This window comes from Letharia columbiana, assembly GCF_014066305.1.
Source record: "Letharia columbiana isolate WasteWater2 chromosome Unknown Sc0000003_s0, whole genome shotgun sequence".
Classification (NCBI taxonomy): domain Eukaryota; kingdom Fungi; phylum Ascomycota; class Lecanoromycetes; order Lecanorales; family Parmeliaceae; genus Letharia; species Letharia columbiana.
The window spans coordinates 1,254,671-1,279,424 of record NW_023501039.1 but is presented as its reverse complement, the minus strand read 5'-3'; the positions used below and the strand labels follow the sequence as shown (position 1 = coordinate 1,279,424).

Genomic DNA, 24,754 nt, shown 5'->3' with positions numbered 1-24,754 from the left:
AGCAGCTGATCAGGGGCTCCGCAACGCCTCTGCAAAAGCCACGCTGTGCAGCTGGTAGAATCTGTCTCCTGTCCCAGCCAGCCAATGCGCCACATGCGATAACAAGAGTAGGCAGGGTAGATAGGTATGGTGGTGTGTAGTAGACATTCGAAAAGTAGTGAAAGTAGTGTCGTGGTCGTTATTCCTCCACATCCATTCATCACTCATCAGGCGTTTCCCAGGCTTACTGGGACGCGCACTGCATTCTTTCTGCGCCTTGAGGCATGCCGTCTTCTTCGTCCTCTTCCATGCTGGTAGCTCCTTGGGCTCTTCGTTGTCCGCTCTGGTCAACCTCCTCGAGAGGGAAGTCATCAATCATGGCGTCGCTAGGAGGTGTCGCTTGTGGCTTACGCGGAGGCAGGATCTGTTCAAGCATGGCAATTTTTTCGGGGGTGTTGAAGCCTAGAGGGGGAAATTTGACGTCGAATTGAATGTATAGGTTACCGAAGTCGTGGTGTCTCATTGAAGGCATCCCTTGGCCTCGTATCATCTTCACCTCGCCTTGTCACGAATTAGCCGCCCTGTGGATATAGTTGGAGGGGAATGACAGCTTACCTGGACTGATGACCTCTCCAGGCTCGATATTCACCGTCAACCAACGATCATCCAAGTGCTCGATATGGATCGCTCCTCCAGCAAGAGCAGTGAGGATATCGATTTCGGCATGAAAGAACAAATCGTCGTCTTTGCGTTGGAAGCGAGAATGCGGCTTCTGTTCGATTTCGAATTGGACGTCTCCTGCAAGAACTCCTGGCATCTGGTCTCCCTCTCCTCTAAAATCGATCTTGTGGCCGCCCTTGACGCCTTTGTCGACGTGCACAAGGAGAACCTTTCGCTCAACGACCGTCTTCTTGCCGCTGCATCGCTTGCATCGATCTTTATCCCGGATGATCTCGCCTTCTCCTTGGCAATCTGGGCACACGGTCTGGAATCGTTGAATCATGGGCCCCATTTGGCGCATCATGGTCTTCATCCCAGCGCCATTGCAGCCAGAGCATTGTTTTACTGCACCCTCTTTCCCACCTCGGCCATCGCATGCTGGACAGATGACAGATTTCTGAAGAGCAAGCTTAGAGATCTTTCCTCGGTAGATGTCTTCCAGCGAGACCTTGTGGACGTGGTGAATAGTCCTCGCTTTCTTGGGTCCTTGTTCGCGCATACCACCACCGAACATTCCACCGAACGCTCCACCGCCTCCACCAAAGAACTGGGCGAACAAGTCCTCCGCTGCCATGCCTCCTCCGCCTCCACCTTGCTCTAAACCTTCTTCGCCATATTGATCGTACAACTGACGCTTTTGAGGATCTGAGAGCGCTTCATAGGCACGAGACAGGTCCTTGAACTTTTCTGCAGCATCTGGATTGTGGGCATTTTTGTCTGTAACAGCTGGTGTTAGTCTCATGCACCGGATTGCGATGGGAGGACCAGGCACCTGGATGATGCTTGAGTGCTCCCTTCTTGTAAGCTGTCTTTAGCTCAGCCTCTGTGGCTGAAGGTCCCACCTATTGAAGTAATAAGCGATGTACCACTTCAAATGTATGGCTCTGAAGTATTGTGGCTTACCCCCAAAATATCATAGAACTTGGTCTCTTTGACCATGGTGTCGTAGCTAAATAGGACACAAGATGATCAAGGTTGCGAAGGTATTGGCCTCTAAGGTATGGCTTGTCGTTCAGTAGGGTTTGAGACGTCACCAGGGCCTTTGAGATACTCCTAAGGTCGAAGTCAGTGACAAGGACACACCATGGCTGCTCTCAGAATCTCGGTCTGCTGTGAAAAATGATCGAGCTAGGAAGGAATTTCATTTGTAATACATACGTTGTTTAAGAGATAAAAGCGTGCTCTGAGACAATAGGGACAGTAAGGAGTTACCAGCGGTTCCAAATTTGATTTGTAGACACCGTAGTCGTGTGTTGTGAACGTTGAAAACTGTGGTGTGGGTAGAGTTAGTTGTGTGTTGTGAACGTTGAAAATTGTTGTGTGGGTAGAAGAAGTAGATGAAAAAGCCCCCAGAATGAACTGATCGACCAGAACATGCAGATTTCGCCGCGATTCTAAGGGTTTCTCTCAGCCTTACAGCTGCCTAGCTCCACCCTGCACTTTCACGATTCACCTATTTTGACGGCTTATTTCCACATCTCCAGGAGACTGAAATCAGAAGTGCATCAGAGATTCTACTACTGACTTCAGCATATATCAACTTTTACGAGCACAGATATGGGAGGAGTGAGTCGAAGAAATCTAGTCTCAGCAACTAATAAAATCGGGACGCTTACTTGTCCGAAGTAAAACCGATATCGGACGTTGAATCAATTTTTTTTAGATTGATCAGTTGTACTTACAAACATGGACTCAGATCCTGGATTCGTCGCTGCTGTAGAAGAAGCAAAAACAGGTTTCGGAGAAGGAGGAGTTCCTATAGGCGCCTGTCTAGTCTCGAAAGAGGGGAAGATTCTGGGTAGAGGACACAATATGCGTGTGCAGAAAGACTCAGCAACTCTACATGTAGGCCTTTCTTGGACTCGAGGCTAGATGCGAGCTCTGATGGAGTTTCATCTACCAAAGGCAGAGATATCGACGCTGGAAAACACTGGCAGGCTCCCAGCTTCAGCGTACAAAGGTGCAACGATGTACACGTCTTTATCCCCATGCGATATGTGCACTGGCGCCTGTGTCCTGTACAAAGTGGCTCGAGTTGTGATTGGAGAGAACAAGACCTTCGTTGGAGGTGAGGCATATCTCAAGCAGCGAGGAATCGAGGTCATCGTGCTGGAGAACAAAGAGTGCCAGGACCTGATGAGCAAGTTTATCGAAGAGAAGCCTGGTGTCTGGTGAGCCTATACAAAGATCCTATACTCTATAAAGCAACCAGAGCACTGAAAGGATAGTAGGTATGAAGACATTGGAGAATAAGCACAATTTGCTCTAACATGCCCCTCAAGGCTATGTTGTTGTGTGTTCATGAATGCGTGATGCTCGTCCTATCATCGTTGCTTATAACCTCGCTGCACCTGCGAGACGGTGTATCTCTTCGAAGAAAAACTTCAGGTCATCAGGGTTGACTCCAGGCTGGACACCTAAAGTCTTTGTCAGCCAGCACTAGGCTGCAGGATTTCTGACGGTATCCCGACCATGCCCAAGATTCGCAACCCAGCCTTGCTTCCCCCCTCCGAATCCCTTCACCATCTCTTCAACAGCCGCAGTGATAGCTTCTTTGCCTCCATACAGTACCCCAGGATCCATGTTTCCTTGCAATACCACTCGACCATTGGCGATGTCCACTGCTTCTGCTGGGTCTTGCAGCCAATCGAGACCAACAACATGATACCCTAGATCACAGAGCTCGTCCAGAGCGTACCAGGCGCCTTTGGCAAACACGACCATTGGTACAGGTTCCAGATTCATTGCTTTAAGGTGTCCAGGAAGTTGCTTCGAGATATAGCTTAGATAAGGAAGCGAGAACTCCTTGAAGGCAGTAGGCGACAGTTCTGCAGCCCAAGAGTCAAAGATCTGCACAATTTGTGCTCCAGCCTTGACCTGAAAGGCTAAATACTGCACACATATGAAAGCTATCTTCTGTAGCAAAGTCTTGCTTTCATCGGGGTATTTATAGACCCACGTCTTCGACTGCACGAACATTTTGCTTCCTCCCCCTTCCACCATATAGCACAGCAATGTCCACGGGGCACCGCAGAAGCCAAACAAAGGTACCCGGCCGTTCAGCTTCTGTCTTGTCATTGTAATAGCCTGGTAGACGTAGTCTAGCTCTTTCTCCACATCCACACGCTTCGATAGCAGGTCCTGGTACTGCCTGTCGGTAGGAGCCTTTAGAGGGTTTGGGAAGTGAGGTCCTTTGCCGTCCAGCATTTCCACCACCATGCCCATTGCCTGCGGTATGACCAGTATGTCAGAGAAGATGATGGCGGCATCAATGAGGCCATCGTAACGGTCGATGGGCTGAAGAGTCAGAGTGGAGGAGATTTCCGGGCTCCGGCAGCATGCGAAGAAGTCATGGTGCGATTTGGCTTCGTGGTACTCCGGGAGGTATCTCCCAGCTGCTATTGATTAGCTGGAATCCTCACGTTGACGGGATCGACTGTTACCCTGGCGCATCACCCATATTGGTGGTCTCTCCACACGTTCGCCTGCTCAACATGTGAGCTTTCGGAAGGCGATGGACTTTTTGCGAGCATACCTCTCACAGCCCTTAGCAGCAGGTCGTTCTGCAGAGGGGCAAAATTCGACATCGCTGGTGTGTGTACGAGCGCTACAGAAGAGGATGATCTGCATTCACCAAAGCTCATGCTAAGCCATTTACTTAGGGTCGAATCAAGATATATCTAAGATTTTACCAGATTAAGGCAATAGCTTTTATTGACATCTACCTACACATCTGTTTCATTTTCTGATCCCCGCTTTCTGAGGCTTTCCAAGCCGTAAAGTAATTCTCTAAGTGACTTTCCTTTAGCTGCTCCTGCTTGGGGAACATGTAGCTGGCTATCTGCGCATTCTCTCGTAGCTGCAACAAGATTTGCCTGCAATGCTTGGTTCTCTTCCCAGGTCTTGGAGTCTAAATCGTAAATCAGGGAGCCCACTAAGCTTCGTGGGCCTTGTTTCCCGGTGTCCGCTGAGGCGTCTGTCGAGAAGGCCTGATGGCAAGTGTCCATAGAATAGATAACGGAACTCTGGTTAGGAAGAATTGTCACATCGATGACATTGCTTTCTGTGTGAATGCTTGCACTGAATTGCATTTGCGCATTCATTCCAAGCGTGAAGGTGAAGAGCGCAGGAACCCTAAAAAGTTTAGCCAGTCACATCTCCATTGTTGGTAAATCAATTTACCCTTCGCATGTAACTATGATCTCAACTCGCGGATGACCAGATGGCTCTGTGCGAATTTCAAGAGCTTGAATATTCGAGACACATATTCTGGGTGCAATGTCTACTTCAGTCTCAGCGTCCTTGACTTTTGCAGAGCCGTTGAACAACTTTCCAGCTCCGAGTTTAGTATTCCTAAGGTTAGCAACTAGACTCTTCAAGTCAAGCTGCTGCAACATCCTTCCCGCCGGCCAATCCCACAATATCAAGTAGTCATCACCTCCACCCGAAATTAATAAATGAGGGTAGACTGTTGGCACGCACAGCTTGGTGATAAATTCTGTGTGACCAAGACAGTATCCTTCGATGATGTGTGCTTGAGGAACACCACGGGAGATGCGAATGTGCTCATCACGGTCTGATGATAATATGTAGTTCCGGGGCTTTTGTGAGGGCGAGGCTAGAGTTACGCACGCAACATCTGTCAAAAGGGAAACATGTCCTAACAGAAGTTTGTGATCAAGGTTCGAAACTTTCTTTTCTGCTTTGAGGTTCCTGATATTTTGCTGTTGCCGCAACGCCTCCCGGTTTCCTTTAGTGTGGACAGTAAGAGAAGTTGCAGAAGGAGCAAAGGGCTTTTGCTTATGCTTCTGATCACTCGTACGACTCGTGTTATTGGCGTCAATGCCATTGAAAGTCGCTGTTTCAAATACTTGACCTACAAGAGGCAACGAGTAGACATCGCCAAATTTGTCGGCGCATAAGATTGTAGAATCATCCGGTGTCAAGATTATTGCACACGGTCTTTTTGGCATAGCTCTGCTCTTATATCAGTACATAACGCAAAGTAACCATCTATTACTGTCTTGCCTTTCACTGAGCTGCGTTAAAATGCCAGTTGCTGCCAGGTCGAATACCCTGATACATTTGTCTTCGCCCGTCACGGCAATCACGTGTTGACCGGCGGAGGTACCAGCCAGCTTGATAACTGGTGGATTCAAAGGTTGCTGAGAATTTGACGATTCTCCGTTGTCACTGTCTCTCGCTACTACGATCTCCGCCGAGGAACTGCAAGACTCGTCCCTTGCTGGAGATAGTTTTTGACGCTTCGAGGGCCGTTCAGAATCATCTTGAGGTGAGCTCTTCAGTTGCGCCACTTCTAATCCGTTTCCATTGTTTTGGCCAGTTGATCGAGTCTGCGTTGTATTCTCAAGAGATGGCCATGTAGAGAGATATCTTCCATTCTGTGCACTCAATGTATGAATATAGGGTCCAGATGCGAAAACTAAGATGCCGGATTCAACTTGACCGGCTTGATGGCAGTGGAGAAGGCACTGATATGGGTGCGACATAACCAGTCTTGAGTTGTCGGAATAGAATCATCTTGACAATTGAGGCATATCTCGCAGACAAGTTGCAGATTGAGGAAATTCGCGCCAAGAATTTAGCGCGGTAAGCGCAAGCGAGAAGAGCCCACAGGATATCAAACTTAATGTTCCAGCTCCGCGAAGTCTTACCAACAGCATCAGACAGACCCCAAAGCAAACGCACATTTACAACCACTTGACCCTTAAACATCCTATCTTCACACTAAGAAGATATGGTGAGGGATCTCAATCTAGGAAGATATTGACAGAATGTTCCACTGACAGTATCTACAGGGGGGCAAGACCAGCAACAAGGCGGCCTATTTCGATAAGCTCAAGGGGCTCCTTGAAGAGTACCGCACATTATTATCCAAGGGAGGGAAAAGCTTGAAAGCTTACTAGAGAATAGGTACAAGTCTATCTTCATCGTTACGGTCGACAATGTCAGCTCTCAACAAATGCATAAGATCCGTAAGAGTCTGAGGTCCGAGGGAGAAGTTCAAGGGGTAGTGCTCATGGGCAAAAATACCATGGTATGTTACGTCTATTGACAGGCTCAGGCTAGATGCAGGCAGCTCAGATTCGTGTCATCGGTGCGCTGACCGTCCAAATTACAGGTACGAAGAGCTATTAAAGGCTTCATCAACGACTTCCCGGAGTACGAACGTCTGCTTCCCCACGTCAAAGGTACTACCCGCTGTTATTTTCTCTACAGCTAGTTCCGCGCTGATAAATGTTAGGGAACGTTGGTTTCATCTTCACCAATGCGGACCTCAATAAGACTCGTGATGTAATTCTCGCCGAGAAGGTCGCGGCTCCTGCTAGAGCCGGCGCTATCGCTCCTTTGGATGTTTTTGTGCCTGCAGGAAATACTGGAATGGAACCCGGCAAAACATCTTTCTTCCAAGCTCTTGGTGTTCCAACAAAGATTGCACGTGGTACGATTGAAATCACAACGGACTTGAAGCTTGTCGAGGCAGGGACCAAAGTCGGAGCGTCCGAGGCTACACTACTGAACATGCTCAACATCTCGCCCTTCACTTACGGCATGAGCATTTCACAGGTTTATGACGGCGGCCAGACTTTCGCTCCCTCTGTGCTCGACATCAAAGAGGAGCAATTGTTCAAGGCGCTCAACTCCGCCATCGCAACCATTACCCAGATCTCCCTTGCCGCAAATTACCCTACGCTACCATCCATCATGCACAGCTTCATGAACAGCTACAAGAATGTTCTGGCGGTCGCCGTCGAAACGGACTATAGCTGGGAAGGAATCAGCGATCTGAAAGACCGTATTGCCAACCCTGATGCCTACGCAGCCGCAGCACCTGCCCAGACCACTGGAGATGAGCCTGACAAGCCTGTTGATGTTGCGGACGAAAAAGCTGATGAGCCTGAGGAGGAGGAGAGTGGTGACGAAGGTATGATGTTACGGCTGGTAACACAATTTCATCTACTAATGTTCCTGCAGGATTTGGAGGTCTTTTCGACTAGATCATGGTGCAATGTCTGTATAGCAGCAGCAAAGCAATCAAGACATGATCATGCCTCTAGAACATGTCCATTTCCAATGTCTTTGCATGAGTTTGTCTACGTCTGTCTCTAATTTCAAGGTCATTTTGCCCCAGTACCACTCGACAATTGGGATTCCATGGCTCAGCTCAACGTAAGTCTCGCCCCTTCCATCATACGTTACCCTTTGGCGAACGATTAGTCACTTTTTAACCCTGATCTCCATGACGAGACAACAAAACAACAACAACACTCTAATTTTTTAATGACGCCTTTAACATTTTATCCCATAGTATCCAGTTGTACTCTCAGGGTCCCTTTGCTGACAATTATGTCTACCAATACATAGTTCAAGTCAGTTTGCAGCCCGAAAAAAGGCTATCGATCTCTTGCCCCCAACGGGAGGCCTGGTGTCATCTCTGATGGATGACACTTACCGGACTAGCATGTGCCTATGACAGCTTCGAACGAAAAAGACCGCAATGCGTGCCAACTCCACATCGTTGTGAGCTCTCTGATGTACTCTTTCCCATTGGCCCCAACATGCTTCCAGTGTCAGTTCCCATTCTCCCTTGATGTTCCGCCAGAGTTGGAGAAACTATGGCTTGGTTGGGGAACACTAGTTGCGAAAACAGTGTCGAGAAAGGATCCAGTGAAAATTTGTTTCTCGCTTCGTTCTGACCCCATTTTCGTCTCGGTCGCGACTCGAAGCCCGGCTGGCAGTGGTGTCTGTGAATAATATCATGTCCCCTCTCTCGTCTTGGCCCTTCAGTCTGCTCATTCCAGTAACGTTTAGACACTCACCAAAAAAAAACAACCTTCACCAAACACGTTCCATTTCCAAATCACAATGCCTGCCTCTTTACGAGCAGCTGAACATGACCCCTTGCACCGACCCCTATTGCCAATCCACGAATGAGCATAACACTGGCGCATTGAACTTCGCCCCCATAAGGAGAATCGTACAAACAAACTACGCTCAGAAATCCGCGACGCGCTTCTTCGCATCTACTCCATAGAGAGGCCCGACCCCCGCGAGCACGATCTCGGAGACTATCAGATACTCGCAAAGTTCGCAGTGTTGCATCAGAGCCACCGCAAGGGTCCAACGCCGGCGGAGATCGCGGACCATGTGATGTGGAAGACTCCGAAGATCGTCGAGATCTTGCGCGAAGGTGTCGGACGGCAGCCCTTGAAGGCAAATGATAAGATCTAAGGCCGTAAGATGTAGTCGTAATGACACTATAGACGACGCCCCTCCTCTCCCCTACCATTCAAAAGGAAGAAAAAGGCCCCACGTTCCCTTCCCTTCCCTTCCCTTCCCTTCCCTCTCTGTCTCCAGATCCAAAAACGAAGTAGCACACACCTTCCCCAAGACCTCAGGCATTCATTTCCAAGCCCTCAACTACATCGACTCAGCTTCCTAGATCCGACTCGAACGCCTTTCACCACAACGCTTCCTCTCACATCTGCTCCCGATCACTCCCATCTCCCACGCCTCGCTTCCAACAACCTAGGCAGAGTCACGTGCAACACAAGAGAGCCTCATCTTAACCAGATACGGCAGCAAACACCTCCGTACAAAAAAAGGCTCTTCGTTTGACAGCCAGAGAAGGCTCCCAATGGAGATATTACCGTCCACAAATTGGACCGAACCCGCATCCGGACCCACGGAGATCTATCTCATCGACGGACAACACCATTACCACATTCCTCCATTCCTCAGATCGGCCCCAAAGCGATGCCAACCCGGATCGGTCGGATCTCATCACGTGGGACTCCGAAGCAGACGGGCTTTTCGACGGCGGAAGCGGATGAACAGTTCCGCGGCCTTGATCGGCTGCGGTGCAAAGGAGCGGAAGTCCCACGGGTGGACGGACCTATGGCGCCGTTCTATACTTGTCAAGGCCGGTGTCTTCTTCACGAAGGTCAAGAAGCCGGAGCGACGAGGAGACGTGGATTCTCCCGTGGGAATGCAGTCTTTCAGACACTTTGAAGACCTGGCCGTGAACCGAATGGTTGAGTTCGGGATAGGAAGGATCGATCGGAAGGCGTACTATTCTGACGACCTTTTCGAGAGGGGGCATTCGAACCCGCAGATGCCGAGGCAACTGAGGTTAACATGATCGTGAGTCATTCCGCTCGACAAGATGTAGGGCGTACTGCCTACTTTCGGTACAGCACAGCGATGGCATGCTCTTTTCAAGATTTCCGCGTATCGTAGGGTAAGGGAGTATCACAAGATGTAGTAGTACCGCAAGGTAGATAGAATTCGTAATCGTGTCACGCACTCGGCTCCGTGAGAGCGAGAATCACTGTCGAATTTACCCCCCTCCCGAAGCATCTCGAAGGTCTCGATCTAGTCCTCTTGTTCCGTGATCCTGACGAAAATAAGCAGGCGATGACGCCCCTCCGTAGTTGCCTTTTCAAGCACCGATTTGCGACCTTCATAGCGGTGCCGATGTATCACCGGACTCGTCTCGCTGTTCTCGAATGCTAGCGCCGTCGTGAGGAGAAACCTCCTAGCTTTGGTTGGGCACCTCGAGGGCTGGTCCGAGATCAATTCGTAGTTCGCGGTGATTTTCTTCGTAGCCACTGGTCGTTGTAAGCACGTCCAGCTCAGTGCCTGGCCCACATTCCGGGTAACGTTCTTTGATGAAGTCGTTCCATTCATCCGCAACCAGCATGTTGGTTAATAGGCCGTTGTACAGGAGGTACAGTGCACTGTATATTACCAATAAGCAGTCAATGAAAGCCATGCTGAGCATGAGATGAACCGAATTGTCCTGCTTACCTGCCACATATTCGCGAACAGAGTCGCGACATAGAAACCAGCAAGCGGGCTCATGTGTCTTGCAAGGGTCCCAAGTGCTGTGGCGTATGGTTGCGTAGTACCAAGGCCATGAGCTGTCAACGATCTGATAGTCACGGCAATGGCACGATTTCGTTGTGCATCAATGCCCTGGGCAAGAAGCACAGCAGCGACCACTGAAACGGCAACACAGAGTGCTAGGGTCACAAGCCACCGGGTGCTGCTAGCAGCTCTGAACCAGGGAATGGCATACCGTGACGGTCCTGGATGTAACCTCGGCGAGCGTTTAGTAGGCCACTCTTTCCCAGTGAATTCCTCCCGGCTTGCACATGACAGGTGTTCGGTAGTGAGATCCTCTTCCGCAAGAAAGCTTGCTGCAGCATCGCCAGCGGTGACAAGTGAAGCTTTCTCTCTGGGGTTTGTGTCGCTTCGATTATGAAGATAGACTGTGTAGTAAATGGCAGCGCACTTGCCCAAATTGAGTATACAAACCACGAGCAGGATTTGGGCGCTGTATCGCAAACTGCAAAGTTCGACCCCGGCGCTGAGACAGTGATCCACTTTTACCCGAAGAGACTTGCCAACAACTCCATTTCTAAGCCAAGGGTACTCCTTCAGAGTGCACTCCACCTCCTTGGCAAGGGGGAATTCGGGAGTGCACCATGATCCAGGCTGGGCTCCGGGCTGCGCGTATGCTGAACACAACCAGCTTTGAGCCCAGATCCAGTCAGTCCCACCATCGAAATTGTCATACTCGCACAGAAGAGATGAGCTATCATTGCCGCCCGCCAGGGATGCGTAATCTTGCATTGTGACGTTAGCGGCGACGACCAGAACGTCCATCTGCCCAGGATTGGGGCTTATATAGCATTCAATGCATTGGCTTTTGTTCAAATGGGAGAGCGATCCCGTATTTCGAAGCATGTAGAGTGTCTGATTGTTCTGAGTCGGCCACGGTCCGGCGTCTGCGAGGTAGTCCGAGGTGACGATTGCTATTCGGTACGGTTTTGCCGCGAAGACGGCGGAATTCCATACAAGATGTAAGAGGACTGAGCTGATCATTAACAGTGTCCATGCAGCTTTGCGATTTCGGGCGATTCTCTTCTTCCACAAATTGCGAAGGCTCGGCACTCCGATATCAAGCCAATCTCCCTTGTCGTGCGCCATGTCGACCTCGGACCTCGTTGGAGCCGCCAGTAGCTGTGCGCAATAGTTGTTGGAACCCAGAAGCAGAGTCGACACAACATTGATACCTAAGTGTACCATATTGTTATATCTTCCGACCAAACCGCAGTGTCCCTGATATACATCTCCAAAGCCATTGGATATGCCGTACTTTTGTCACAGCGTAGATCAACACTGAGATGTTGAATATGAGTACCGCAGTCGAGATGACTATCTGTATGAACAGTGACGTTCCTCGATGTGAAAGCTTCTTGATCCAGGTTAGGGCTCGAGGATTTTTAGGATCGGTTTCGGGGAACCAAGGGCTGAACGAGTCGATCTCGCCGTACCTACTGTACCGACTGCCAGCGTCAAATGTGCTGGAAGAGCAATCAAGGATTCGGGCACACTTCTGCCTGAAAGTTGATTTAACGTCATCTCGCCCGCAAGCCTGGCATCGGGTTGAGTGCTCATCGTTGTCTGTACCTGGCACGGTGCGTCCATTCTCCAGTATGGTCTGTATGGAATAGTAGCTGCTCACGCTCGCTGCTGATGCCTGACGCGTCCTCCAATTTGGGAGAGGGGCTATTCTGTGCAGGCTTTACCATGATGCCTGGCCGCATGCGTTGCAATGTCTAACGTACAACGACAAAAAGTGCGAAGGATACGAATCATGAGTGGGAATTCCCCCAGGATGAATGGGAGTCCTCGAAAGGGCCGTGCATGGCTGCCGTGAACAGGCTGCCATGCCAGCAGATAAGCCATCTCATATGTGTACACTCCTTTTCGATACGTGTACACCCCCTCAGAGAAAATAAAAAGCACCGCAACACCATTGTACCAGCGCCAGTTAGGAATCGAACCTAATACGAACTAAATATCCATCCAACAACACTCAGATCCGGTTCAGTGTTCGCAGTTTTGGCTCAACAACTTGACCTGCATCGAAAAACATTTTTACACTCTGAACTCTCAAAGCAGTCGCATCCGGTTTCCGTAAGATTGCCATAAAACACAGCAAGGAAATCCCTCACACATCCCTAATTGTTGCATAAGTCAAACCAGTTCTCTGTAGAACTAAGATACCCTTCAAACATAGCAAGTTCTTTGACCTGCATCAAAAAACATGTCTCACACCTTTGCAAATATTCGAGAACCGATGTTTCTGAGAAGTGCCTCGTCAAAAGGGAAAAAAGCAAGTGTGTTACACTAACCGAGGTCATGTATAGTACTCCTCCCTGAAGGAATAAAGAGATGTTCATCTAATTGAGTGGATATCTGATGGATATCTTCTGTCTCTTCCTCAGCGCGCTGATGATCATGGACACGAACCCGATCTGAAGGAGTGAGTGTACGTGTATCCAACAAGTGTGTACACGTACGAGATCCCACAGGTACTGAACAAGGGGGCCTGCATCGGGGGTAGTGCAGGACACCCCAGCAGTCAGCGCAAGATATTGCATGACACTGCACACCACTTTGGTCCGTAGGTAGCCTTGTAGATTGTTGCGCTACGCTGCAAAGTTGCCTCGTGATAGTGAGCGCCATGAGGTCCGCCAGCGGGCTGCCTCGAGGATCCGTCTCGCACTCACCTAGAGCTCTGTATATGGTGTACATGCAACACTAAGCGAAAGGATCGGGTGTTCGTCACCCCTGCTCAGCTAGGTAAGTAAAAGTAGAATCTCCCGCTACTTTATGTACTCTAAGGCGGCCGCGGTCGAGCGAGTCCCGAGTGAATGCGGGGGGGCGCTTATCCCACGAGGCTGGAGCTGTAAACACTTTTCAATGAGAGAGCGGCTCCGTAGGTATGCACGAAAGTCTCAGAACCTTTACGGTCCCGAATTGGCACGAGGGCAGCAGACCGCCGCTGAAGCACTGCGGTCTCTCGAATTCTACGGCTGCGAACAGTTAGCTGCGAGGTAATTAGGACTGTCATGGTTGGACAATGAGGCACGGCACGCCGTTTGATCGGCCGCGGTTCGATGGTGTTAGGCTGTCAGGCTGCCTCATCGCACTAAGTACTCTATCATCATATCACCAGTCTGGATTTCCGCGAGTTGAAAGCTTTTTCGAGTTCCGTGCCTGCGGAATTCCTCCAACCATGCTGCCATCGTGGAAGCCTCTCTAATTCACTCTTTCGCTCATCCTTGAACATCATGCAAGGCTAAGTACACGAACGCACACCCACCCTTCCTCCATCACGCCCACATAGAGAAGAAAACCTCCCCCGATGGCGAAGATCTACCCCCTCCTCGGCATCCCCCAACCCTTCGACCCGACATGCCGCTACACAACCTCCTGGCTCCTGCCGCCCTTCCCGCTCGCCTCCCTCCGCCTCCTCCTCTCCGTCTACGCCTTCGCCACCATCTTCACCGTCTTCGGCTGGGACGACGCCCACCACCTCGCCGCCGCCGCCCGGCAGTCCTTCTCCTACTTCACCAACCTGACCTACTGGGGCCTGGCGTTCTACCTCCTCTTCGGCGCCCTCCATACCTTTTCGTACGCGCGGACGGGGCAAGCGTGGCTGCGGGGCTGGCCGAGGCCGTTGCAGGCTGCGCATGCGGTATTCTACTCAACGGTGGTTACGTTCCCGTTTCTGGTGACGCTGGTGTTTTGGGCCATTTTGTATCGAGATCCTTGGTTCCCGGTCGTGGAGGAAGGGTGGTCGAATGTAAGATACATTATGCGTTCTTCGCCGGGGAGTGTATAGATGCTAAATTCGTTCTTCTTCTACAGATATCCCAACACGCCCTCAACAGCCTCTTTGCCCTCGTCGAGGTTGTGCTGCCACGAACCAGCCCGCCACCGCCATTGCACATAGTCTTTCTGGTCATCTTGCTAGCATGCTATCTTGCTCTCGCCTACATTACCCATGCCACTGAAGGCTTCTATCCATACTCCTTTCTAGACCCCAGCAAGGGCAATGGCCGTGTTACTGGATATTGTTTTGGAATCTTGATCGCTATCTGCGTGATCTTTGGCATTGCTTGGGGGGTCATATGGCTTAGGAATCTGGCGACACAGAAGCTGGGGCTGGAAGGGAAATTTGTTGGTCAGCGGCGAAAAGCGGATGGCCTGGATGTGAGGGAAAGAAATGTAGAGGTGGTGGAGTTGCAAGAAGAGCCTAAGTAGATAAAATGCTGTTTGACAGAGTTTTCATCATATCTATTGAAATGAGTTTCCGAAATGTCCAGCCACCGTTACAGGACATAAGCAGAATTAGCCGGCAGCAGAAGCTGGGTGTATTAGTGAAGCATCAGCCTTGCAAAATAGTGTCAAATCAATAAGACTGTCTCGACACTGCTTGATTCAAGCGAGAGAGACCTGTCGCCTTGGTCGAAGCCTTCTATATATGTATGCTCAGCCACGCCCTACGAGGATCTGAGCGATGCTGCTGCGAAGAATTGCATTTGCGTCATTTTGGTTTTCATTCTCTTCGACACAGAAGAACGAGCAGACCTAGGCTCCCGCCTAGCTGACAGGTGCCTTCCCTCAAGATGGTCGGTGATCGAAGCTGAGAGTATAATTTTCCCAGAACCTGGGTAGCCCGTGATCCAAAGAAGGGCACTCTCTTCGGACGCAATCCACGTTTCAAATTGAGAATTTGATAGAAGCCATTGGCAGGTGCCGTCGACAGGGTTCGGGAGATTGACTCTGTAGTCATCAACATCGGCGTCTCTAAGACGTCTTTCTCGGGCTCCTTCAGAGCTGTCGATGAGCATTTCAGCATCAGAATAGAAAGGTTTTTCGGCCTCTACGTGCACGGATGATAACAAGCTCTTTTACAGAGTTGGTATATCGCCTGGGACACCACAGCATAGTCGGGATCAGGACGGCCCTTGAATCGACAAACCTGCCGGTGATCCACGAATCCGGGGATGCGTTTCTCGCCCTCGGTTGCCAAGATTGCAGAACCCTTCTCGACAATCTAGAGCATGCAACTAGCTTGTTGTAGGCGTGGGAGCTTTAAGCCACCACAGAAAGACGGGTCTCATATCAATCTGCTAAGCCCGGGGGGGGTGTTTTCTTCCGTCTCGTACAAGTGATTACTTTCAGATTCCCTGACAGAAGACGGCGGACGATATAGAAGTATCCTCAAGTTCTTTTGAAATGTGCTTCAGATCCTCAAGGAGACCAATCCTCGTTTTCCCAGCGAAAAAGCCGGGTGCCCGAGCCAAGCGTGAATAGATCTACTATACTGCCTGGGAATATACCTTTTTCTGGACTGTCTATGGCCGCTCCGTAGGGCGTGCCGAAGAAAAGAATACCGATGATGTTCGAGAAAACATCGAGACACCATAACTTGATGCGGTTTTTGACGATTGAAGCAGCGACTGACGGCCACGGCTCGCAAATCTCGCACAAGTCCGGAAGACCAACGAGGTACTTCAGAACGGGGGGAGTTTTCTTTTCATCGTCAGCTCAACGTTCGCATATACTGTACGAGCATATCGATAACCAGCATCGGCCGAGCCGAACCTGCGCAAAGCCGCACGTGCTCTCCTCTACTCACACCACACCCTACCCTACCGCACCGCACTAACCCCAACACGACGATTCCCCCATCGAGGTTTCCACACCCGTCCCCGTTGAACTCCGTGCGGCATAAAAGGGCGTTCGCGGGCACGCCCCCTCATTGGCCCCGTCCGCCCGCCCCCCAACGTTGCATTCAGAACACAAAAGATAAGAAAGCGCTACATACATACATACTCGTATCTACCTGGATCCGAAGTAGGTACCTACCAACCGTGACCCTCAATCCATCGACCGGTACACATGTTAAAGTACATGCAGGGGGTAAAGTAAGGTAAGGTAAGGTACGTACTCTTTGATTCGAATCTTATCGGCAAAGACCGCGACCGCCTATGGCTTGCTGCATGCAAGTCGCCGGAAAGAGACGAGGGGAGCGAAAAATCGAAAAAATGCCCCCCCTCCCCGGGTCTAAAATCTTGCCACGGTGGTTACGTACATAGGTACCTCCGCGTTGCGTCCTTTTTTCGTTTTCGCTTTCGGTCCTGGGCCAGTCAGACGCAACGGTTTTGATTCGATTTGATTATTTGTCAATTGCCTCGATGCCCACCCCCCTCCCTTTTTATCACACCCTCTCCCTGCATCGCGAGGGAGCCGCAGCCGCAAACAAAAACGCTGTCAGCAGCCACACGATGTATAAACACCATTCATGTACCTACATACTTTACCCTGACTCCGGTCCCCCCGTCGACCGATACTAGAGTAAAGTACGGTTGTTGGCGCGCTTGTCCGCGAAGGGAAGGTGGAGGTGACCATTCATCAGCCTTGTTCGCTTTCCCGGGAAAGGGGGGAGTTGGATAACGCGATGCCTGCAGGGATGAGAAAGGGGGGGGACGCCGCTGACGACATGGGAATGGGGTTTGAAACATGGCGCTAGGGCGGCAGGGGACGGGCGATGACGGTGGTGCGTCAGGGATTCGAGATGTTGGGGGCGGGGTCGAGATCGCGTGGTGGGTTTTTGGGTGGAGAGGGTGTGTGGGGAGGGTTTTGGTGGGTGCGTGGGAAGGATGGTTAAGGGGTAGAGATTGGATGGCGAGCATGTGGCAATGGTGCTGGACATGTGTGGTTGAAAGGGATGTGCCGTTGCTGGAAGACATGTGGGAATCACGAGCTGCAGCGACTGCTTTTGTGGTTGAACAATCATGTTTGAAATGCTATTAAGTAATACATGAAAATGCAAAATGCCATCGCCATAGCGAATGTGGGTATATTGGCCCTCTCCGTCATAACGTACACTTCTCCTTTTCGTGTTGTTCCTCTCATCTCTAAGTCTCCTTTTCCGGTTTCTTTCAACTCTAAGGTTCCGACTTTTCCTGAACGCCACGCTTGCAGAACCCGAATTATTGTAAAGACGGTATGGTGGGTGACCTTCTTGTGGGTAATATACAACATAGAATTTAAATTAGACTGCGGTTTTGCTCGGGCGGGATGATGGTCTCGGCGGTCGAATGCTGAAGCACTGTGCCGGGATGCTATGATGAGTTTTCGTAGTGTTCTCGAAGTGAGAAAGCCATAGGCAATGATCGTAATCATGATCCAGATGCGGTTCACTTCTCAGAAGATGTCCATGAACCTTCTGGCGACCCGTGGTCTGATGCGCGATCGCTCTTGTGGACCTTGCGGTGTCTCCTCAGGTTGGAGACAACTGAGAAGTGACGACCGCAGCCGTCAGCTTCGCAGGCATAGGGTTTCTCGCCAGTGTGGCTGTACATATGGGTCTGGAGAGAGCTGGGGCGAGTGAAGCGCTTGTCGCAGATCTTGCACTTGTGTTTCTTTTGTGTGGATGAAGAGACCTTGGAGTTGAATTGGCTCATCATGGATTGGGGCGCGGGCAGTGCATTGGTGCCGGCCAGGCCAGATGGTCTGGGTAGTGTTCGCGAATTGACAGACTCCATGTCTGAGTTGGATCCGTAGTCGGAGACCGAAGAGGCGACTGAGCCGCTGTAGTATGATGGGTTGTAGCTACCATCTGAGACAGAGGAGTGCGAAGAATGGGTTGAAGGGAACCCATATCCATCATTGGATGATGCTCTGTCGCTCCTTGAACCGTAGATGTTTCTTGGAGTGGTCAAATCTTGGCTCAAGGCGACCATGCCCCGGGAGGCATCGAGAGCATCGGTGTATGATGGCTGCGACTGTGATGACGAGGACACTGAGCTTCTGGGGTAGAAAATTAGTCAACGGTTCCAAAGGACTGCAGCCGATAGTAAGTACTCACGAATGAGACAACCGCCTAATCTCATCTGGTTGCTGTGGTTGCGCAAGAGAACTGTAGGAGCTCACATACGGCGCTGATGTAGGGGCATATGAATTGACTGAAGAAGGCGCAGCTGAGTATCCATGATCATATGTGGATCGAGGAAATTCAGGCTTGAGCAGGTCTTGCGACATATCTAGTAGATTGGATGTCGCATACGATGGGTAGCCATTGCTCGCTGGCATCGATGGCGCGCTTGCGGGTGCTGACGAGTATGACATTGAGGAAGTGGTGGAGCGAGCATTCTGTTGTTGCTTGAGCGCGTCGAAGGCAATGTTGCTGGTACCCATGGAGCTGGAAAAGAGCTGAGGTGCGTGAGACGCCGATTGGCTCGAGCCCCATGGATTTGAGAATTGTGGAGAGTTGGCATACGACATGTGGTCGAAGTTCATGCCGGCTAGATGATGATTGCGTTGATCCAGAGTCATAGTCATGGTGGAAAGGTTGACGGTAAATAGGTTGATGTACAACGGGTGATCAGCGGCGTGGGGAACGTTTCGACTTCTTGACAGGTGTTGTTGACCTTGGTGATTGGGGGTGAAGTGGAAGAAGGTTCGAAGGGTGACGAGGTCGACTTATTAAGAGTGAGGCAAAGGGTGCAATGGTTTGTTACTTTAAGAGAATATTGTGGATGTGTGCTGCATTCACTGTACTCTAATGGGTAGGAGGAATAGTAAGAAAATTGATGAAAGAGTGAAGTGATCAGCGGGGAAGGGGGGGAGGGTTATATTTAAGAATGATCAGCAATTGGTAGTGAATGTTGAAGAAATGGAGCGTGCAAGGTATTTTACCATTTGACTACTACTGCCGGGAAGATGAAAAAATGACCAGGGGGGTCTGTCAATGGCTTGCGCCCAAATAAACCCTGGCGCTAGTTGGAAAAAAAGCTGAGGTATGGGATTTGGGATTATTGGGGGTGGTGCCCTTTTTCCCCCTGTCTTCTCCTAAGCAAAATATTGCTCCAACGACGTCAATCCATTTTAATTAACTACTTCAACTTTACCGTTATTTCGAGGGGGGTGCAATGAATCTTGCCTGGCTCATTTGATTAGACTCGAAACAGTAAGGCCCCAAATTTCCCCCAAGCCATCCCGTAAGCCACAAAACGCCATCACGCTGCACCAGACCCTTATCTTCCGTCCACTACGCTCATTTCCAGTTAGACTTGACGCTCGATGCAAGCAGGGGTGATATAGATACGGGCAAATGAGGGGATCCAAGGCTGGCTGATGGAGGGTGGGGAAGACTTCGCTGTGGATAGCATCAATGACAGCGAATAGAATAGTCATGATGCGAGTTGGTCGCAAGGCTGTGACCATCGGAGACCCTTCGCTTCGAATCCTACCCAGACATGTTCCACTTCGAAACACAGCGAAGCCATGATGATGATGATGATGATGATGATGATAATAGCCTTTCGAATCCTATCCCATCCCACCTTTATTGTTGAACACGCGATCTTAACACGAGCTTGCATAACAAACAGTACGGTGCTCTGTAGTTACCATGGTTCGGTGCCTCTTCACATGGAACTTGCTTCTTGCTCGGTCTGCTTCCGAGAGAGTTCCTGCATGCCATTGTCCGATGTACCGGCATATGTCACTCGGTGAAGATTCACCACCCCGCCGGCGCAATCGATGATGGCCCAGAAGGGTAATGCTGGATTCCGAAAATTCGTTCTCGATCTCTTCGTGCGACTATCATGCAGCTATTCTCGTCCTTGAGCCTGAACGGACCAATCTATTCCAATAACAGTATCACTGCCTTGCCTTGATTGGGAAATGCGTCTGCAATATTTCCGCAGCATAGATTCACATCTCGACCTCGCTTTCTGAATATAGGTACGTCTAGTCGTGCTTTCTCCGAGGTAGCCAGTAAATGGGCAATAATCCTAGTCGCCATCAAGGAAGCTTTTTCACCCCGCAGCCTCGTCACGGCAGAGGCGTAGACTGTGGCACTGCGCCGTCGAGTGTGGACGGTACTTCACTCAGGTACCTCTTTTCAAACGTCGGTATCCCTGCACCTCTAACATCCGACAGCCATCATGGACCATGACGCTGCTTATCTCCCGGCGGATCTCTCCCAGAAGGACCTGCATTTGGTGGCGCACGGTAAAGACACCGATTCGTCAATCTTACCGAGCGTATCCTTGACACTGTGACGTAGTAAGCAGGATGACTTACGCCATACCCTGCCATATCTGCAACAGCATCCAGTCGTTGCGCCGTCGGCGTAAAATGAGTGTCGTCATGCTTGATTGTTTGTCTTGCTGTGATAGGGTAGATGGAGTAGAAGGATGCGCTTCCGATGGCCATCTGACTGCATGATAGTAATTAATTTGAGACACTGTACTTCGTTACGTGGGGTCCCAAAAGACCAGTACTCCCCGTGTCACCGGTATCCGAGGCACATAATTCGCCACTGCAACGCTCGATGCTAACGCCGTTCAATTTTCACATGTTTTACAAGGCAACGAATGGATTGCTTTCGCGCCACACCAATGGAGCTGCACAGCCCCAAATATACCCTCCTAAGATCCTTGAGCCATGACGGGCGCCACTCCCGTACCTACAAGCTTACCTTGCATAAGCTCATCGATCATCGGGCATCCGGCGACCGGCAGACAGCGAGGGCAGATCTTTTCTTCTTCGCCACTGCCCTGCAACCTCAGCCATTAGCCACAGGGCCGTTTGGGGGGGAAAGAAATAGGTCCCATTCGATAGAGTATTAAGGGAGATAGTCCGGCAGACGGGCGGAATGCAGGCAGATCTCGTTCAGTTCTTTTGATAGAAACACAGGGGGTAGATGGGCCGGTAGAGCAGCAGTAGATCGCTTGATCTTGGGGTTCAGTTCTTTTTATATCCAGGCCCAGGGGGTCGATTCGGGAGAGAGACTGTTGATCTGCCTTGTTTATATCAACCACACGTCGACACAGCCACATTGTCTCGAACTTCTTGCACGAGTGGCTTCGTATAATTACTACTATAAGAATTGTATAACAATAGCATTACGGCTCTTGCCGAGAGAAGGCCTATGGCGCATTGGAATGGTCAAAACGATACGTGGGTCAATGAGAACCGTACCTGGAAATGAGTACCCATGGCTATTTCTGCGACTGTACAGAAGTCCTTCAATTCTTTTTAGACAATAGCCTTGATTTCTGGGTATTCCTCGAAAGCTTGCTAGCTGGCTTTTCTTAAGGAATAGGCGGCAATGTACAATGCTAACCAACTTCAGCAATGCAGGTCGGTGAAGTCTTCAATGGAAGCGGTCCAGACGAGCTCTATTGAGGGCAATCTGTAGATTGTTAGTCGTTCAGGGAAAGAACAATAGTGAACAGGAGGACTCGAGCAGGTCGTCCTCTTACCTCGTCATCCACTTTCGTGCTCTTCGCATTGATTCTCTCTAGATGGCGATTCTGCAGGTCAAGTCAACGAATATGATCGAGCCAAGGACGTCGGTAAACTCTACCTGTTCATCAACCTCCTTCCCAGTCGCCCTTGCAAGACCATTTAACCGACCCGCTGCACCTCCTAATGCATCCAAGTTTGAGTCGATTTCCTGCCACGGTCGTTAGCGAAAATTCTTAAATGTGGAAGAAGGGCAACTCCACATTCTCCATCTCGTCATCTTCCGAATCAGCCTCAAATTGATACTTCGCCCTCTCCGCTAAAGTCGCCTGCTTCTTCGCGGCAGCATTCGGGCCCTCCTTTGTTATGTCCTTGAAAGTCTTCTGCAGGCGCTGATCCGTATCGTATCCCGCTCTTCGGGTAGCTTCCCTTTGTGCCCGCTCAAGCTGGTGTTTCTCCAGGACGTCTTCATCTGCTCGTCGGGTACGTGACTCTGCGGTGAAAGGGTTTGAAACGTGCACTGCGAACATACTTCTATTCAACTTCTTCAGCTCCTTGGCTCGGTCTTCGGCGACGCGATTATGATTCGCCGTGATGTCTAGGTTCTTTTCGGTGTTGTGTATCCGCTCGCCTTGGGCTCCAATACGGGCGAGTGTGTTCATGCCTGTCTCTTCGCTAATCACTCGTCAGTCGTCTTACGGGCATCGCATAACAACAACACTTACGCTTGTGCTGCCATACGAAGGGCATTGCGAGTCGACGAAACGTCCTCTTGTTTGATAAACCGGATTTGTTGCTTCGTAGCTTGCACATCCTCTTCCTCCTCTTCTTCTGCTGTCAAGTGCCTGTCTCCATAGGCCTCGTAGCTAGGCCCCGAGCTCCCGCCATATCCCCCCTCCTGTCCACCTTCCTCATATGGCGGAGGCTGACCATATCCCATCTGCTGTTGTTCTTGCTTCTGCACACGCTCTTTTGCTCTGCCGAACAAGGCATCTTTGTTTTCATCTGGCACAGGAGCAGCTCCAAGCCCGCCGTAGCCGCCAGGTCCATATCTCGAACCAGCACCACCCGTTTGTGAGCCTTCAGCTCCATATCTATCAGTACCATACCCACTAGATGCACCATACCGATCTGCGCCTTTCTTCTCGTCACCGTAACCGCCCGATTTTTTCTCGTCCGAATAACCTCCATTCATGCCCCCATATCCGCCCTGCTGTGCTGGCGGAGGAGCAGGACTTGGTCCACGTTGTGCTTGTGCATAGCCTGGAACCCCTGCTCTCGCCTTGGCCTGGTTGTATGCATCTGCCTGAGTAGGTAGGTTGGCGTACGGGTTGTTGGTTGATGGGGCAGGGGATTTATCCTTGGATCGTCCGCCGAATAGAGCTCGACGGTTGCCGTCGTCGTCACCGTCTTTCTTCTTGCCGATGCCGAGTTTCTTCATGTTTTGCAATTGTATAGGATCGATCGAGTGTGGTAGGCAAGTATACAGGTACGAAGTAGAGAGTGAAAGTGAGGAAGGACGCAACTCTGGGGGCTGTGGGGGCCTGCTTCCCGTTGGGCGGGACCTAAACTCGGTGCCTGGCCGGGCCTTGCTGGGCTAGCCTTACCCTATCGGAGGCGTTACGGATGCGTAAATAGACACACGACACGCTGCTCCATTCACTCTTTTATAAAGAAACCACCTGGATACCTCTGCGAGAGGTAGGCCTTCTACATTGCTATGCCCACATCGTATTGGCCCGAACCGGGCAAATTGGAAGCTCTCTCGTCGTCCTCCCCGTCATCAGTCCAATTCCTCAGAGCAATTTCTCGGTACATTGCCCCCCTCTATCAGACTGTTTGCAATCCTTACTGACCACCCGTCTAAAGTCTACTCGGCTGGATATAGTAACGCTCCCTCTCAGCCCTCAGTCCAATCCACTCTCCACCCTCTATCTACCTCCGGAGAGCCCTACTTGACAAGTTTCCAGCACCCTGTCCTGGTCCGCGTCTTTCTACCCTCAACCCCTCCTCAACATCCGCCGGCACTCTACCTATGGCACTACTCCCGCCTTTCCCACCCTCAATGTCCTGGGCTTCTTCTGTTACACCACTTCCACCGTCTGTTTCTACTACTCGCCCCTAATCCAATCCCAGTACCGCACCCGCAACAACGGAGAAGAGAACACAGTCAGGGCCAACGATGTAGCGTTTGCAGTGCATGCACTAGCATTGTGTATACTGACGTTGAGTCAATTTTGGCATTCTTTGTGGGGGTTCGAAAGGAGGAAGGTGAGGCCTGGGATGGGCGTGTGGGGGATCGTCGTGGGTTGTATTGTTGGTATTGGATGGGTGATTGGGATGGTAATGGGAAAGGGACTCGACAGTGGCAGGGATCCGAAATCATGGGCTTGGATTGATGTTGTGAGTGAATCGGGTCGTTGTGGTTATTTTCCATGGGTTGCTATATATATTGCGTGGACCGGAGAATGCGTTGACTGACTGAATGCTCTCCAGGTCTATGCATTTGGTTATGTCAAGCTGGTCGTCACGGTATTGAAGTACATTCCCCAGGCCCGGGCAAATTATCAACGGAAATCTACCGTCGGCTGGAGCATCAATCAAATCCTGCTGGATGTCATTGGCGGTGTTCTGTCAATTGCACAACTCGTGATCGACTCAAGTCTGCAAAGCGATTGGTCTGGACTAACAGGCAATCCAGTCAAGCTGGGATTAGGCAACGTTTCCATCATTTTCGACATTGTGTTCATGGTGCAGCATTATATACTTTACAAAGGAAATGAGGTCGAGGAAGATGGGATGGACTGGGAAAGACGAGGCCTAATCGCGAACGAGGCTGCTGCGTGATCGTAGATAACCATGGACCAAATTTCCTTTCGAAGTGCTTTTCGTTTGGAAACAAGGA

General features: G+C 50.6%; 13 protein-coding genes across 13 annotated transcripts; 5 read left to right on the top strand and 8 right to left on the bottom strand.

Moving 5' to 3' along the window:
• Positions 1–223: 223 nt before the first annotated feature.
• Positions 224–1,638, bottom strand: HO173_001883 (uncharacterized protein; the record flags this gene model as incomplete). Its single annotated transcript, XM_037303819.1, has 4 exons — positions 224–540; positions 595–1,416; positions 1,472–1,541; positions 1,603–1,638. The coding sequence occupies 4 exons, from the start codon at positions 1,636–1,638 to the stop codon at positions 224–226; spliced, it is 1,245 nt and encodes a 414-aa protein (XP_037169541.1).
• Positions 1,639–2,385: 747 nt separating this feature from the next.
• HO173_001882 (uncharacterized protein) lies at positions 2,386–2,874 on the top strand (the record flags this gene model as incomplete). The annotated part of the gene is made up of 2 exons (XM_037303818.1): positions 2,386–2,544; positions 2,605–2,874. 2 exons carry the CDS (start codon positions 2,386–2,388, stop codon positions 2,872–2,874), a joined length of 429 nt encoding a protein of 142 aa, XP_037169540.1.
• Positions 2,875–3,033: 159 nt separating this feature from the next.
• On the bottom strand, positions 3,034–4,286 carry HO173_001881 (uncharacterized protein; the record flags this gene model as incomplete). Its single annotated transcript, XM_037303817.1, has 4 exons — positions 3,034–3,116; positions 3,171–4,094; positions 4,143–4,184; positions 4,235–4,286. The coding sequence occupies 4 exons, from the start codon at positions 4,284–4,286 to the stop codon at positions 3,034–3,036; spliced, it is 1,101 nt and encodes a 366-aa protein (XP_037169539.1).
• Positions 4,287–4,424: 138 nt separating this feature from the next.
• HO173_001880 (uncharacterized protein) lies at positions 4,425–5,672 on the bottom strand (the record flags this gene model as incomplete). The annotated part of the gene is made up of 2 exons (XM_037303816.1): positions 4,425–4,833; positions 4,882–5,672. 2 exons carry the CDS (start codon positions 5,670–5,672, stop codon positions 4,425–4,427), a joined length of 1,200 nt encoding a protein of 399 aa, XP_037169538.1.
• Positions 5,673–5,687: 15 nt separating this feature from the next.
• HO173_001879 (uncharacterized protein) lies at positions 5,688–6,209 on the bottom strand (the record flags this gene model as incomplete). Its single annotated transcript, XM_037303815.1, has 1 exon — positions 5,688–6,209. The coding sequence occupies one exon, from the start codon at positions 6,207–6,209 to the stop codon at positions 5,688–5,690; it is 522 nt and encodes a 173-aa protein (XP_037169537.1).
• Positions 6,210–6,457: 248 nt separating this feature from the next.
• HO173_001878 (uncharacterized protein) lies at positions 6,458–7,718 on the top strand (the record flags this gene model as incomplete). Its single annotated transcript, XM_037303814.1, has 6 exons — positions 6,458–6,460; positions 6,519–6,577; positions 6,634–6,757; positions 6,842–6,911; positions 6,965–7,645; positions 7,696–7,718. The coding sequence occupies 6 exons, from the start codon at positions 6,458–6,460 to the stop codon at positions 7,716–7,718; spliced, it is 960 nt and encodes a 319-aa protein (XP_037169536.1).
• Positions 7,719–7,875: 157 nt separating this feature from the next.
• HO173_001877 (uncharacterized protein) lies at positions 7,876–8,952 on the top strand (the record flags this gene model as incomplete). Its single annotated transcript, XM_037303813.1, has 2 exons — positions 7,876–7,890; positions 8,692–8,952. The coding sequence occupies 2 exons, from the start codon at positions 7,876–7,878 to the stop codon at positions 8,950–8,952; spliced, it is 276 nt and encodes a 91-aa protein (XP_037169535.1).
• A 1,306-nt stretch (positions 8,953–10,258) lies between these two features.
• Positions 10,259–10,423, bottom strand: HO173_001876 (uncharacterized protein; the record flags this gene model as incomplete). The annotated part of the gene is made up of 1 exon (XM_037303812.1): positions 10,259–10,423. The coding sequence occupies one exon, from the start codon at positions 10,421–10,423 to the stop codon at positions 10,259–10,261; it is 165 nt and encodes a 54-aa protein (XP_037169534.1).
• Positions 10,424–10,467: 44 nt separating this feature from the next.
• On the bottom strand, positions 10,468–12,320 carry HO173_001875 (uncharacterized protein; the record flags this gene model as incomplete). The annotated part of the gene is made up of 3 exons (XM_037303811.1): positions 10,468–11,801; positions 11,857–12,128; positions 12,199–12,320. The coding sequence occupies 3 exons, from the start codon at positions 12,318–12,320 to the stop codon at positions 10,468–10,470; spliced, it is 1,728 nt and encodes a 575-aa protein (XP_037169533.1).
• A 1,622-nt stretch (positions 12,321–13,942) lies between these two features.
• On the top strand, positions 13,943–14,844 carry HO173_001874 (uncharacterized protein; the record flags this gene model as incomplete). Its single annotated transcript, XM_037303810.1, has 2 exons — positions 13,943–14,383; positions 14,449–14,844. 2 exons carry the CDS (start codon positions 13,943–13,945, stop codon positions 14,842–14,844), a joined length of 837 nt encoding a protein of 278 aa, XP_037169532.1.
• A 2,945-nt stretch (positions 14,845–17,789) lies between these two features.
• On the bottom strand, positions 17,790–18,933 carry HO173_001873 (uncharacterized protein; the record flags this gene model as incomplete). The annotated part of the gene is made up of 2 exons (XM_037303809.1): positions 17,790–18,402; positions 18,461–18,933. 2 exons carry the CDS (start codon positions 18,931–18,933, stop codon positions 17,790–17,792), a joined length of 1,086 nt encoding a protein of 361 aa, XP_037169531.1.
• A 2,824-nt stretch (positions 18,934–21,757) lies between these two features.
• On the bottom strand, positions 21,758–23,290 carry HO173_001872 (uncharacterized protein; the record flags this gene model as incomplete). Its single annotated transcript, XM_037303808.1, has 5 exons — positions 21,758–21,796; positions 21,867–21,917; positions 21,971–22,060; positions 22,113–22,524; positions 22,575–23,290. 5 exons carry the CDS (start codon positions 23,288–23,290, stop codon positions 21,758–21,760), a joined length of 1,308 nt encoding a protein of 435 aa, XP_037169530.1.
• Positions 23,291–23,569: 279 nt separating this feature from the next.
• HO173_001871 (uncharacterized protein) lies at positions 23,570–24,696 on the top strand (the record flags this gene model as incomplete). Its single annotated transcript, XM_037303807.1, has 4 exons — positions 23,570–23,661; positions 23,719–23,736; positions 23,820–24,252; positions 24,346–24,696. 4 exons carry the CDS (start codon positions 23,570–23,572, stop codon positions 24,694–24,696), a joined length of 894 nt encoding a protein of 297 aa, XP_037169529.1.
• Positions 24,697–24,754: the final 58 nt, after the last annotated feature.